A 15,783-nucleotide genomic window follows, 5' to 3' on the forward strand; every position below is an offset into this window, starting at 1 on the left:
AGGGGTTTGTCCATTTTGTTCTCTCCTTGTTATGGGTCATTAAAACACAATATTTGGATTGTCAATTGGTTTTTGCGGGCCTTAACAAGCAAAGGAAAACTCCTACACTCCTATTTGATTAATAAGAATAAGAAAAGGAAAACATGTTGAAATGAATCAAGAAGTCTTATTATTAATAAACCACGGAAACACAGGAAATGATAACAAGTAATTACAATTACTTGTTCAAAGTTTCAAGCAACGTAATACATTGGATCAGGCAACTTAAAAGTCCTATATCCTGTATTGGTTCCCAAGATACCACTCCATTGATCACCAATGTTTCCTACTATTCTATATCCATTTTGCTCAAGCATTTTCCTTTTATTTGATTTGTACACAAGTGCAGTACCTGTCTCTGATGATCCCCTACAAAAAAAAAAAAAAAGTTTAAAAACATATCATCAAATGATAAAAGTAATAATAAATATTTAGTAACAAGAATGCTCATTTCTTTAATCATTTCATTTAAAAATCAATTGATCATTATAAGTGAAAAATAAACATCACATCCATAAGAGTTTATACCGATACCTAGACCTTAAGAGTAGGCTTTACATCACCCATATCGAGGCCTATGACAAAGTTTTACTTTTGGAGCCATCATTTTTCAAGAAGTGACATTGTCCCGACCCCAACACATACTAAGGATGAAAATATGAGTAATTATGAATATATCAGTACTTCGATTTTACTGATATATAAGAGATATATTGGCAAATATTTTGACATTAAATATTTGTGGACCTAAATTGATTAAAATTTATAAAAATATAAATATATATAATATAATTTATCATATTTGATAATAATATTGTATGTATCAATAAAAAATATAAATTTGTTAAGTATACATTGATTATTAAATTACATCAAATATTATTCGATAATAATATTATAATATTTGATTATAATATGTTTAGTCTTAAAATATATTTAATATTAAAATTACGATATATTTAATTTAATTGTATTAAATGATATAAAATAAATTATGATAAAGGTATAATTTTTTAATATTTAATTAATATATTAATTATATTAAAAACATTACGAAGAAAATTATCATGATAATTTTTATGTTTTTGCTAATAAATGAAATGAAATATTTTCATTTAATTATAAAGTAATTATAATTAATTTGTTCTTTAAAATATTATTTTAATATTTTGTTTATACGATAATGTTTATTATATATATATATATATATATATATATAAATATATTTGGTGCGTAATATACAACCAGTGGCAAATTGGCTCTAGTGCTATATAGTAATGCAAATACTAAATTTACCCAAGTCCATTGTCAACATAGTAAGGCAGATTAGAAAGAGTTGTCTCATCTATATCAAACACCCATACGTCCTTGCCATCTCCAACCAACTTGAGGCTTTCAGCATAAGCAATTGCCTCATACACCACCAGTCTTGAGTCGTCCCGGTATTGGGTGCCAAGCATGTAATTCCCTACATATCTTTTACATGTTTGTGGCACACCATACCACCCAATAATGTTGTTTGTTTCCACTGCAGGAAATATTCAATACCTGCAGGTTGGCGGCCCCGGAGCCAAGTCGTGGGCGGAGAGGGTGAATTTCATGGGATATTCCTAGAGAGAGTTCAACAGTAACGGCAAAAAGAAAGAGCAATAGAGCCACTCTTCGCCACTCTTCCCATGTTGGACCACATTTGGCTCATGTTATAATAGTGCCAAGTGTCTTGAGTCTGGACACCTACCACTCTGGGCCACTAGTGTCCTTCTGTGTGACCTGTAGTGTCTTTTACCTACAGCCTCCAATGGACCACATTAGTCTCATTTTACCATATCCAATCTTCAAATTTCAAGCAGAGTGGGAAAAAGAGTCTATAGATGACTATTTCAATCTGACTTCAAGGAGAGATGAGGGCAAACACATACAGATCTCTCTTTGCTTTGCATAATAGTTCACCTATTTGCCTCTATTCCCAAACGCAAACAAGCTCAATTATTCTAACTACAAATGGTAATATTGGATCGGGATTCCATTATCTCATCTGAAAATCAATTAGTGTCTAATGAGGGTAAGTCAAATCTTTTATGACATTCTATATCACATGACCTCACGGGTCTATTATAAGAGTTATCATTTGGTTATCCATCCCAGGCTTAACAGTTGCATTGTTGCACCCCAAATGCAGTGAATACTATGTTATACATAATAGCATAACTACACGTTTCTTTTTCATGAATCTTACTCAGTAAATTCTGCAAAATATTTACCAATATCCTTGTGCCACTATGTTCCACAGCAGTGGATTAACTTAATTCTGAACATACAGCCAAGGGGGCCACAATGGCTTGTTGCCTACTTTGGTAACTAAAGATTTCCTTATGATGAAGCATTGCTGGCCCTGGTGGCTTATTCCTTACCTTATCCAGTGAGATCTTATCAAGTTCAGCTTGTAACCACAAACACATACTACCCCTGTACCTTTTCCATATTTGAATAGAGAATAGTGACTTTTATGGCCATAAAGGGTGTAGGTATCTACCAGTCTCATGACAGACAAAACCATTTAAAGGAGCCAATATCTGCAGTTGTCCTTGGTGTCTGATCTTCTATTTTTAGCCTTCTCCTATCTCATCTGATGAGTGTCACATAAAAATTTGCTTATGAACCCAGACATATGCTCTACTTCATCCAATGACTTCTACACAAATCTCTAAGAAAAAAGAAGCCATGATCAAAGGTAAAATCTTGTGCACTTTTCCTCATCTATGAGTTACATTTTACTACATGTGCTGATGAATAAGCAACATTTCCAACCACAAGGGTAGGTCTCCAATCTCAATATTGCTAACTCAGTGAGTGAGAAGCCTCCAAATAGGAGCATAAACTTGAGATTATAGCTCTTACTATAATGTTAAGCTACCAACTTTAAGTTCACTAACATTTGATATGATTAAATGGTTGCTATTTTTCATTCAAGAAAGGAGTAACAGTGTAAGTGATACATTTCTTTTTCCTATTCTTTCCTAGCAACCAAACATAGCATTTGAGAAAATGAGGCCAAATTCATATACTGCACAGGAGAACAGAAATCTTACAACTCAAACTAGAAAACAAGCCACATGAAAAATGTTTGCATCCCCTCTAGCTCCTTTATTTTGTAACTCATAATTTTTTCTAAATTTAGAGGGTGTTTGGTAAATCAACTTAATAACTTAATATGACTTAACGATTTAATTTAAGTTATTTAAGTAAATTAAGCATGTTTGATAAAATAATTTAATATCGCAACTTAAAGTAAAAAACAACTTCAAGTATTAAGTCAAAATAAATTAACTTATTTTTAATCTCAAGTCTCTTCTGTCTCATTTACTCATGTTTAGTGAGAATATATTTCACAATTATAATTTTACATTTAGAACTCATTTTTTATAATAACTATTTTTGTAATTATTTTATATATTTACAATACTTCAAAGATGAATATTTAATAGATAAATTTATTATTTAAGATTATTGAAAGTATAAATATTAACTAAAATTAACGAGGGAAATATGTTTATTTGATAATTTACAATAACTTTTAAGTTAAATTTACCAAAATAACCTTAATATTTAAAGTAAAAAATAAGTCATAAATTCAAATCAATAATTTAATAACAATTTAACTTAAAGTCAACTTAAGTTATTAAGTAATAAATATTAAATTTTACCAAAGATCCTCTTAGTATGTAACAGTGAAGTTTAAGGTACCGATAGTGTCTTGGGGACTTATGTGTACATAGGATAAAACCCTTTTGCCAAGGGCCTTTCAATAAAATGCCTTCTTGTTGTCAAAGAGGAAATTCGACCATGTGGAAAAATAAAGAAACAAAGTTCCAAATAGATTTTTACTTCTCAATTTAGATATTTTCTCAAGAATCATCCTTTTAAAACCCTAATTCAAAAAACTTCACAAAGAAAAAGAAAGCTTTTAAGCTCATGAAGAGGAAGAAGAAGGGAGAAGAAAACAAAGGAAAAAGTTGTAATAGTTTTGTTATTGTGTTGTGCTTTCCATAAAAGAGAGCTATATACAGTGAATGTATAAGGCTAACAATCTGTACACATGGCCTTATAGAATAGAGGGACCAAAACCTGAATATAGCTAAAATTAAAACTTTATTGATGTGTCTCACTCTATTTATCCACACCCCCTCACGCCCTTCTTGCAAACTCAGAGGCCTAGTAAGGACTGTGAGTTTGTTTCAAAAATGAAGAAATCGCTGAATAGGAAGAGCTTTGGTGAGATAATCAGCAAGCTGATCGATAGAGGGAGTATAAGGCACAACAAGAGTTTTTGGAACCATCTTTTCTTAGACAAAATGAAAGTCAATCCCGACATGCTTTCTTCGATCAAGAAAGACTGGATTGGCAGTCATATAGTTGACACTAATGAATAAAGCTGGTGACAATGTTGAGTTCTAAAAAAAAAAAGAGCCAATCCAACTCAGTTCAACAATACCATTTGCAATCAAACTCAACAATGGAGTGAGATACAATTTTTTGCTTTGTAAAAGACCATGAGATGAGATTAGAGCCCATAAACACACAGTAATTGTTGATACTTTGACGATCATGAGATTAGAGCCCATAAAAAATTTCCGAAAATGCAACTATGTGAGTTAGGCTAACTAAACTAAATCTAAAATGCAAACAAGTGAGCTAAACCTAAAATGCAACTAAGTCAACTAAGTAAATGTGCCATTAGGAGAGCTAAGCTAAGGTGCCACTAAGTGAGCTAGACTTAAAATGTAACTAAGTGAGCTATGTTAGGGTGCCACTAAGGCCACATTTGGGATCTATAAAAAAATTCATCAACAGTGAATCTTCAAAGGTGGCTCAAAAATAATATCAAATGAGTGACAATGGACTACCATGAAATGACTATAAGGTAACAAGAAGTGAAGAAAACCACATAGAATAGCATGTACTACCTTTAAATCTAATTATATATATATATATTTTTATTTGAAAAAAAAAAAAGATTGCAAAAACTAAAGCCATTAAAAAAAAAAAAAAGCTTACCTCTAAATCTAAGAAATTTCTTGTACCAAAGAAGAGTCATTTCCCTTGATTGTGTTAGGCTTTCTTTTCTCTCTAAGTGTGCTAGGGTTCTACAACAAGTGGGGTTTCCAAATAGGAATTTCCTTATTGGGCTTCTGTAATGAAAATTATTTTTTCATTATAAATGTCACATATAGTTAAATAACTAACCTAGTATTTTTTATTATATATTTTGTTATATGGATTTAAAATATTTTATAAGTAAAACATTAAATAAAATAAAAAACTAGTATAAAATTTAACTTTTTATTTTACTTATAATTAAAATTTTTAAAAATTCAACTTGAAAAGTTAAATCAACTAAAAATGATTTCAAAATAATATATTTATAAAGTTTAAATTTAAAATAGATGAAACATGTTATAATCGTATGAATAATGTGTGTTAATGGATTATTTGTGTCAATTTATATACAATTTAACTTAACCCATTTATTAAACAGATTATGGGATGAATCATATTATCTATATAATTCACGAGCCATATTTGTGTCAAGTCATTCAGACACAATTATTATATTGGTTGTATTCAAGTTCAATAAATTTTCACTATTTCTTGTCTTAATATGACACAACATGACCCATTACCAACCCTAGGATGCCTATAACTACAAAATTGTCAACAATATTTTTTACCTTTTCAAAAATAATTTGACATTGTTGAAGGGTACTTTTTATTGATTGATTGAAGTTGGCTATACAGTTGCAACACTCTCTTGCCTTTGATTGGAAGCAAAAGGTTGATCCAAGGTGATCCACACCTCTAAACTTATGGAACAACTTATCATCTCAACAAGTAGTCCTTAAGATATTGAAGATGATAAACAACTTGTTACAGGTTGATCTTATTGATGCCATAATTTATATTCTTGATTTGTGATTTTGCATGAATGAGAAGAGCCTAGAACTACATCAATAAACTATGAAGAACATTTTATTGTACCATTGGTAAATCCATATAGATTTTGTCCTTGAATTGCCAATAGATCTTGGGATTTCTAGATCAAATAACTACTTTGACCTAGCTTGTTAGGTAAAGATTGGTTGAACATACTAGAGAAGGGAGATTCAAAATTCATCATTTGTTGATTGTAGATTAATAAACTCAAGGTTGACATATTTATAGTTTTGTGAGAGCTTTTATGTCTTTGGTACCATGACAAGTCTCTAATGAGAAGTTTTTTTTCTCCTTTTCCATCTATCCAATCTTTATATTGAGAAGTTTATAAGAACTTTTCTTCTCCATATTAAACACATTAGTTTCTAACTAATTTCCCATTTTAAAAGAAGTTTTTTTCATTTGAATTTTTTTAATACCTAACCTTCGATGTTTTACCATTCCTTAACATTGTGTGGGTGTTTTTTTTTGGCAATTATATGTGGATCTACTAATGTAGTAACTTAGGTTTCTTCATTCTCTGCTTTAAACATCATGAATTTCTCTATTTTTTTTTTCTTTTTTACATTAAATGAGTTTCTCCTTTCATTCCTCGTCTATGCCTACACCAAAAGAGTATTTTAGGTTTCTCCATATATTCCTTTCATAATGCGAGTTTCTCCGTTTTGTTTGTGATCTTCTTGTTAGGGGTGATTGAAACATAATATTTGGATAATTTTGCTTTTTGGGCTTTAACAAGAAGGAAATTCGTGTCCTCTCATTTTTTACTGAGAAAAAGAAAAGGAAAAAATGTTGAGATAAAGCATGAATTCTTATTGTTAATAAACTAGGGAAACAACAACGATGATAAGTGATAACAATAGCTTGTTCAAAGTTTCAAGCAATGTAATACATTGGATCAGGCAACTTAAAAGTCCTATTCCCTCTATTAGTTCCCAAGATATCACTCCATTGATCACCCATGTTTCCAACTATTCTGTATCCACTCTCCTCAACCTTTTTCCTTTGATTTGATTTGTACACAAGTGCTGTACTTTCATCAGATGATTTCCTACAACAAGAACAACAATAAAAAAAAATTAATAAAGAAAAATAAAATCATCAAATATTAAAATTAATATTTAGTAACAAAAATGTCCATTTCTTTACTCATTTTCATCTAAAAATCAATTCACTGTCATGGGGTGAAAAAAATTGTCGCACAAGGCTTCTAGCTATCCTGAGGCTTATAACAGGATTTTGCTTTTTGAGCCATTATTTTCCCAGGAGTAAACATTGTCGCAGCCCGACACATATCAACATCATTGATGGGGGTTGCTACCCAAAATGCAGGGCATAAGGGAGTTTTACTGTTAAACCCTCCAACCCTATCTTATATGTGATCTCAATTTGGACCTTGATTTTAACTATTTGCTTACCTGAGTATGAGCTTCTCCCAAGTATGGTATCCCACCTTCTTTAAATTGGCTACTGTGACGTTTCTCTCGTCTTCTCCTTTTCCTGTTAAGAACACAACTTTAATCCCCAGGGACACCAGCTTGTTGTACAGCTTAAGACTTTCCGGCAGTGCTGGTGCCTTCCCTTTCATGACCCATTCATTGAACGACGTCGAATTGAAGACTTCAGCCCTGAAATTTCAAGAGAAGATTCACGTAAAAACATAGCACATACATGAATATTGGCCAGAAAAATCAGGAATATTCATGTTTGTAGATGCTAAAGTTACCCAAATCCGTTTTCAGCATAGTAAGGCAGATTAGAAAGAGTTGTCTCATCTATATCAAACACCCATACGTCCTTGCCATCTCCACCCAACTTGAGGCTTTCAGCATAAGCAATTGCCTCATATACCACCACTCTCGAGTCTTGCCGGTATTGGTGGCCGAGCATGTAATGCCCCACATAGCTTTCACATGCTTGTGGAACAGTGTCCCAGTTTATAATGTTGTTGGTTTCCACTGCAAGTCTCCAGCTCGGGCAGGAAAGACCCGAAGCAGGGTGGCCACCGGAGGCAAGTCGTGGCCGGAGGAGGTGGATTTCATGGGATATTCCCAAGGAAAGCTCAACAGTAAGGGCAAAAAGAAAGAGCAACAGGGCCACTCTTCCCATGTTGTAGTACTGTGGTGGTCGTGGAGAAACCACCCAATTTACATGAATTTATATAGGCTCCAGCAAGTGAAAATGGAGATGGTGTTTACTTCAGCTATCTACTGCAGTAATGATGAGCATTATGGTAAGGTGGGGTACTTCACCATGGTGGTGGACCTTAATCACTTATTGTCGCTCGGAATGTAAGGCTACTTTTGAGAATTGCTTTTAAGAAAGGTTTTTTTAGTTGTTCACAAAAAAAAAAAAAAAAATAGATAAATAAATAAACATGAAAGTAGGTTTGATTAATGTCAATCATTCGTAGTAAAACGTGTTTGAGAGTTGATTTAGATAATATATTTTAATTGTTTTTTATTGTTTTCAATTTATGAGATTGTTTATTGAGAAAGATTGAAAATGAAGTAGTATAAATAAAAGTTATTTTTAAGAAATATTAGAAACCCATGAGACATCGAGAACATTCCAAATTTCTAAACAAACTTTTTGTTTTAGAAAACATCAAACAATTGTTTTTCTAAAACTGTTTTCAGAAACCATTTTTCAAGAACTATTTTAAAAAACATTTTAAAACAAATCCTAACCATCCATATCCTTCTTAATCTGTATTCCATATTGGACTATCGTCTATTAAGCATTATGGAGAAACATGCTGCAATATCTTATGAATTTTTTTCCCATTATTTTTAGTGGAATCATTAACAAATTAAGCTACTTTCATAGGCATGTGTCACTGCATTGATCATTCTTATATTAAGAGTTTGTTTGGTAGTGTTTTTAAAAAACATTTCTAGTATAAAAAGTATTTTTGAAGAAACATTAGACATTTGATAAAATTTAGAAAATATTTTTTAAAAGTTGAAAAACCACTTTTAATGTTTTATAAGAGTTTGTTTGATAGTGATTCTAGGAAATGTTTTTAATATTTCGAATATTTGAGAATTTTTATCATTTAAGTGTTAGAAATGCTTGAAACGCTAGAAACGCTTTTTAAAATCATTCTCAAACACACTTTAAAAAACACTTGATATGTGATTCTCCTAAAAACATTTTTAAAAAAATATCTTTTACTAAAATCATTTCGAATAGAATATTGCCAAACACACTCTTACACGAAGGATGGAAGAGAGCTATTCCATATAGAATTAACAACAATTAACATAATTATGACCTAGTACAAGTAAAATCATTTTGGTCTATAGAGTATAACAGGTGATTTGAACCAAAGAAATAACTTCAATGAGAGCAATCAAAAGATCCATGCACTATTGGACCATATGTGTATCATGTTGTCATATTGCCAAGGGTCCAGACAACTGAACAATGTGGTGCAGTAGTCCTTATGTCTGCCTTTAATTTGCATTCCCATTAGTCCTGGTTTCTGCAGCCTCCTGTTTTACCTTCTGCAGTAACTAAGCTTTCACCATGAAGCCATGAAGCTGCATATTGGGATTATCCTTCCTTATTCAATGAGTGATCCATAAAGATTGGATTATGACCACTTACAGATATCAGTGCATGCATGCCTGATGAAGGACCACATCCACTCTTCAAATGTCAACCACAGTGGAGAAAAAAAAAAAAAAAAAAATTGTGGATGATTCTTGGCTATATTTGCTTCACCAAAAATTTGAGGAAAAATATAAAGGAAAAAAATAAAAAGAAAAATTAGAAAATAAGAAAAAAAATGAAAAATAGATTTAAAGTCGATATAAATTATTTTTATATGTTACTTCAAACATATTTTACTTAATTAAAATTTCGATATAAAGATTAAATAATTTAAAATATATAAATTTCTAGTAAATTTTAATTATATTTGAATTTTTTTTTTTGGTGTTTTCTATGGTACAACCAAATATGATAAAGTCATTTTCTTGAGTTTTTTTTTTTTTTTTTCTTTTTATAGTGCTTTCCAGAACCAAATATAACTATAAGAATCATGAAAAATATGACTAAAATGAGGTTAAATGGAATAATATGACTTCAAGGAGAGATGAGGGTTGCAAATAATTTACCAATTCGCCTCTATTCAGGCCTAATGCTGGCTGGGGGCAGCACAAATTTTTAATTTTTTAATTTTTTTTATGCCACGTCTAATCGTAGATCTTCACCATGAGAGATCGCATAGTTTTTCCTATTTGATGTTATTATTTGATTTCATATTTTTTTTTTATTCATATATGTTTTCTTTTGTTTGGTGATTGTTTGTTGATTATTCGTCATTGTTGGAGAAATAGATGATTCCTTTCAATTTATTAGTATGAGATTGAATGGAAAAAAATTATTTGTATTGGAGTGATGTGATGACAAATTTTCTAAAGAGCAAAAAGATGAGAGTTAATTATTGGCACTTCATATAAATATAAAAATAAAGAGGATGAAAAATATGCAAAATTGTTAGACACTTGAGAAATAAATAATTCAAAAATTATTATATGATATCAGAGTTTTGTTTGACGGGAGGTCATGTGTTATAGTCTCATCACATATTTATGTACAGTTGTTTGCTCATTGGTTTGTCTAACCCTCCACATGCAAGTATGGGGTCGTACTTGAGGGAGAGTGTTAACTCAAAGCCTAAAAGTTTAACAGGGGTATTGAGAAATGAACACTCTCCAACATTTCATCTAATAGTAAATACATTTCATCTACATTTGTTATCATTCATAAAAATGGAACAAAATGGTAGGCAATTCTCCTAATTTATGAGCCATATTGCCTTTTTCCTTCCCTTATCCGGTGAGTTCCCACCAAGTTTGGCCTGTAACCACAAACACATACCGCTGCATTTACCATGTATTTTGGCCAAAAGGGTGTAGGTACCTAGCAGTCTCATGGCAGACAAAATGATCCGTACAAGCACAGGAAGTCATTATCTTTTAGAGGAGCAAGTATAGCTTTAAAGCTATATGCAGTTGTCCTTGGGTGTGGCCTTTCCCTACCTCATCTGATGAGTGGCCTCATAACTTTAAGTTTTTAAAGCCGGGACAGTGGCTCTCCCTAATAACACTTAGCTCTACTTAAAAAAAAAATAATAAATAAACTTAAAGTTATCAAATTATTTTATGTGCTATTTAAATTCATTTAAATTATTCTAATTTTTATTAAAAAATAATAATTTAAAAATATTTATTTATTTTTGTATTTTGTATAGTCTATTATAATATTAATGTTCCGTATGAAGGGTAATGGTATAATTGACACATCTCTTTTTTCTTCGCTTTCCTGGTAATCAAACATAGCATTAAAAGAAAATAAGGCCAAATTCATAAACTACATGGGAGAATATATATAACTCTTACAACTCAAATTGGAAAACAAGCCACATGAAAAGAAGAATTTGTTTGATAGTGATTTACGAAGCACTTCTAATCTTTCTAATACTTGAAATTTTTATTATTTAAGGGTTAAAAAGGTTAAAAATATTTCTTAAAATCATTATTAAATACACTCAAAATCTCTTATATTTTATATATTAAAACTGTTTATAGTTCTCCATGTCTATGATCTATATCGGTGTTTTCCTAATTCATCCAATGAATTTCCCATAAAAATTGGTTTTTTACCACACAAATATACCAAATTTAGGGACAATGACTCTTACTTGAAGGGTCCATTTGTCTGAACACTTCTTTTAGTGACTGCAGAACCCTTTGATCAACCCTTTCAACAGCTTCATCATTCAGAGAATCCGAGAAAGCACAAAACATTTCCACCTTCCAATCTCACCAGAAAAAGCATGGGTGGTGTTTTTTTTTTCTCTAAAAGAAGATTAAGTACTGTCAGTGGACCATGTCACCTTTAAAAAAAAGAAAGAAAAAAAAAGCACTTGGTCTACACATGGTAGTCTCTTCAGATGGCCCATGTTTTCAATGTTTGGACAGTGATTCTATCTGAGAGGCCCCTACAGCCCTTCAAATGTTTTTCTTTACACACAAGGAAAAAGCCATATTCACTCCTCAAATCTCAACCCCATAGTGAGAAAAAGATTCTGTGAAAAAACAACACTAAAATGAGGTTACATGGCAGTGTTAAATACCAAAGATTTCATCTATTCATAATAGTCTATTCCATATGTTAATAGGGGACTGAAAATCAGGTGACAGATATCAAAGAAACAGCTGTAAAGGTAAAAGATGCTACATGGAGGTCTTATCCATCTATATTTGTTATCATGGACAAAATAGAAAAAAAAAAAATGGTGGCCAATTCGCCTAATTTGTGAGCCATATTGGACTTACCTTATCCAGTGAGTTCCTATCAAGTACGGCTTGTAACCACACACACATACCCTAGCTACTTCCTCCAATGACTTCCCCACAAAGTTTGCCTCATAATCACACGCATATATCAATGTCGTGTGCCAAGTTCTAAAGTTGGGACAGTGACTCTTGCAAATATGTAATATACCAAAGTGGTAATAACCAAAAATCTGGTGCACTTGTCCTCATGTATGAGCTGTATTATTGATGCTTTGCTACCGTCCAATGGACATGTGCCGATGAATATGCTGCATTTCCATCCACAAGGGTCAGTCTCAAATGTCAATATTGCTAGCTCATCGAGCGAGAAGCCCCAAAATAGGAGGGCAAAACTTGAGATTATAGCTCTTCCCGTAATGTTAAGCTACCAACATGTAATATGATTAAATAGTTTCTATTTTAACATTGGGTGAAGGAATCGCTCCTATTCTCTCATAATCACAGCTCCAAATTGTGATAACATGCTCTTCAAGTGGAATCTTGTAAAACTTGTGGTTCTCTTGTGACATCTCCTGACCTCATGATATGGACTCGAGCTAGTAGCAATCATTAACGTGCCTTGCAACTGTTGAGCCTAAACAGAGAAATAAGATTTGTTGGAGAAGGAAGGAATGATGAGAGCAAATGCTTGACAATAAGAAGCCAGGGGTGAGAATATGAGGAAAGTAGTTTAGACATAAATGTCAAGTTGCTTATAGAAGCTGTTCCAAGACTAAATTTGAGTAACTCCCCATGAGCATTCTAGATCTAAAATAGTTTAGGATTAACAACATTTTATTAATTCAAAGCCATGAATAATCCTTGCTCCCCTTGAATTGTTAGGATCAGGGACTTAGCCATCTAATCTGAAGACTAATTGGTTGTCAGATGAGATAGATGGGTTAGTCCTTGATCCTAATAGATTGTATCAGAGCTAGGTGACGATCCTAATAAACTGACCATTTGCTCTCTTTATCTGTTAGGTTCTCTCATGAAGCAAAGTGATCTAAAGCTCCAAGACAATGTAATCAATAATGGACACATCAGACTTTGTTTTCTTCAGCTTCTTGGAGTTTCCTATTCCCACTGGCATTGAACTCATTAGAGAATCTGGCCTTGGTGGTGAGCTTCACATGGTTTGCATATTTTTCATTGTTACTGAACTTTGTATTTAGACAGTAAATAATAATGCCTTTGAAAATGTCGACTTTCATTTCAATCCATGAAATGCTCCCCACCCGCACATACCTATGAATTCAGCCTGATCATGAAGCTTGCTTTCAATGTGGGGCTATTGATTTTTATCATATTTATATAGATATTTGATGTTAAAATTTCTACATTTAATTTAATTCCAATGTTAACTAGGAACTATTTAATTATATTACATGTTAGTGAACTCAAAGTTGGTAGCTTAACATTACAGTAAGAGCTATAATCTCAAGTTTTGTGCTTCTATTTGGAGGCTTCTCACTCACTGAGTTAGCAATATTGAGATTTGAGACGGACCCCTGTGGTTGGAAATGTGGCATATTCATCAGCACATGTACTGAAAATGTAGCAGAACCTCCATATAACCCATAGATGAGGAGAAAGGCACAAGGTTTTACCTTTCATGGTTTCTTTCTGATTAGAGTTGTGTTATTTGGAAGAGCTAGCTTTTTAGAAACATGACACGCAACATTGGTATATGTGTGTGGTTATGATGAAGCAAACTTTGTGGGGAGGTCATTAGATGAAGTAGAGCATGTGTGTGGTCATAAGCTAATTTTTGTGGCACACTCATCAGATGAGGTAGGGCAGGCCAAATAAAGAAGATCAGACACCAAGGACAACTGCATATATTGGCTCCTTTAAATCATTTTGTCTATTATGAGACTGGTAGATAGCCACACCCTTTGTGGCCAAAAGGTCACTGTTTGAATATTGAAAACGTGGTATTTAGTATGTGTGTGTGGTTACAAGCCAAACTTTGGACGAACTCACTGGATAAGGTAAGGAAGAAAGCACCATGGCCAGCAATCTATTATTTCCTCCAAACTGCTCAAACCATGCACCTACAAATCTTAGCTGCAGTGTGTTAATTTCAGCTAATTTGTCACACCCTGCTCAAAGGCCTAAGTCCATGACATAATGCTGTGGAATATAGAGATAGAAGAAACATGACACGCAACATTGGTATATGTGTGTGGTTATGATGAAGCAAACTTTGTGGGGAGGTCATTAGATGAAGTAGAGCATGTGTGTGTGGTCATAAGCTAATTTTTATGGCACACTCATCAGATGAGGTAGGGCAGGCCAAATATAGAATATCAGACACCAAGGACAACTGCATATATTGGTTCCTTCAAATCGTTTTGTCTGTTATGAGACTGGTAGATACCCACACCCTTTGTGGCCACAAGGTCACTATTCGAATATTGAAAACGTGGTATTTAGTATGTGTGTGTGGTTACAAGCCAAACTTTGGACGAACTCACTGGATAAGGTAAGGAAGAAAGCACCAGGGCCAGCAATCTATTATTTCCTCCAAATTGCTCAAACCATGCACCTACAAATCTTAGCTGCAGTGTGTTAATTTCAGCTAATTTGTCACACCCTGCTCAAACGCCTAAGTCCATGACATAATGCTGTGGAATATAGAGACAGAAGAAAGGGGAAAAGTAGCTATATTATTATGAATAGCATAGGATTCTTTTATATGACGATGTTGGAGAGTGTTGATTTGCAGTAGCTGCAACATTTGGGAACAGAGGCGAATTCCAAAACCATTCTTCTAAGCGTAAAGATCCTGTAAGATTTGGCCCTCATCTCACCAAAGGTTATGATATCTTTGGTATGTAACACTCACCATGTAACCTCATCTTAGTGCTCCTTCTCACCCACAGATTTTTTTTTTCCTCACTATGTGGTTGAGACTTGGAAGATTGAACATGGCTTTTTCCTTGTCTGTAAAGGCATTTGCAGACAGCAGGGACCATTTCAGACAAAGACCCTTCAAATAGTCACTGTCCAAACATTGATAACATGGTTGGCTATAAGTGAATCTTTATGGGTGGCTTGATTAAAGATAACCAAAATTTTGAATCATAACCAAATATTTGCAAACAGGACCATTTCCTTCAAACTTCATAGACCATATTCCTATGAATCTTAGCTGCAATGTATTAATGCCCTGCTATGGAATAGTGACACAAGGATATTGATAAATATTTTGCTCTCTAGTGAGTACGATACAAGAAAAGGGGATGAGTAACTACGATATTATATATGTATAATATAGTATTCACTGTATTGAAGTGCAACAATACAACTCTCAAGTCTGGAGACACCTAAATGATGACTCGTAGAACAAACCCATGAAGTGTAATATGTAGAAAAAGTTTGGCTTACCATCACTAAA

The 15,783-nt window shown here is 32.9% G+C and overlaps 2 protein-coding genes across 2 annotated transcripts; both read right to left on the reverse strand.

Annotated features, from left to right (window-relative positions):
* Positions 1-233: 233 nt before the first annotated feature.
* Positions 234-2,498, reverse strand: LOC117921900 (acid phosphatase 1-like). The gene is made up of 4 exons (XM_034839847.1): positions 2,358-2,498; positions 1,588-1,649; positions 1,336-1,515; positions 234-408 (listed from the first exon to the last, which is right to left on the reverse strand). The coding sequence occupies exons 1-4, from the start codon at positions 2,496-2,498 to the stop codon at positions 234-236; spliced, it is 558 nt and encodes a 185-aa protein (XP_034695738.1).
* A 4,324-nt stretch (positions 2,499-6,822) lies between these two features.
* On the reverse strand, positions 6,823-8,169 carry LOC117921489 (acid phosphatase 1-like). Its single transcript, XM_034839370.1, has 3 exons — positions 7,757-8,169; positions 7,449-7,658; positions 6,823-7,081 (listed from the first exon to the last, which is right to left on the reverse strand). The coding sequence occupies exons 1-3, from the start codon at positions 8,137-8,139 to the stop codon at positions 6,907-6,909; spliced, it is 768 nt and encodes a 255-aa protein (XP_034695261.1). The 5' UTR covers positions 8,140-8,169; the 3' UTR covers positions 6,823-6,906.
* Positions 8,170-15,783: the final 7,614 nt, after the last annotated feature.

Source organism: Vitis riparia, chromosome 9, assembly GCF_004353265.1.
Source record: "Vitis riparia cultivar Riparia Gloire de Montpellier isolate 1030 chromosome 9, EGFV_Vit.rip_1.0, whole genome shotgun sequence".
Lineage (NCBI taxonomy): Eukaryota > Viridiplantae > Streptophyta > Magnoliopsida > Vitales > Vitaceae > Vitis > Vitis riparia.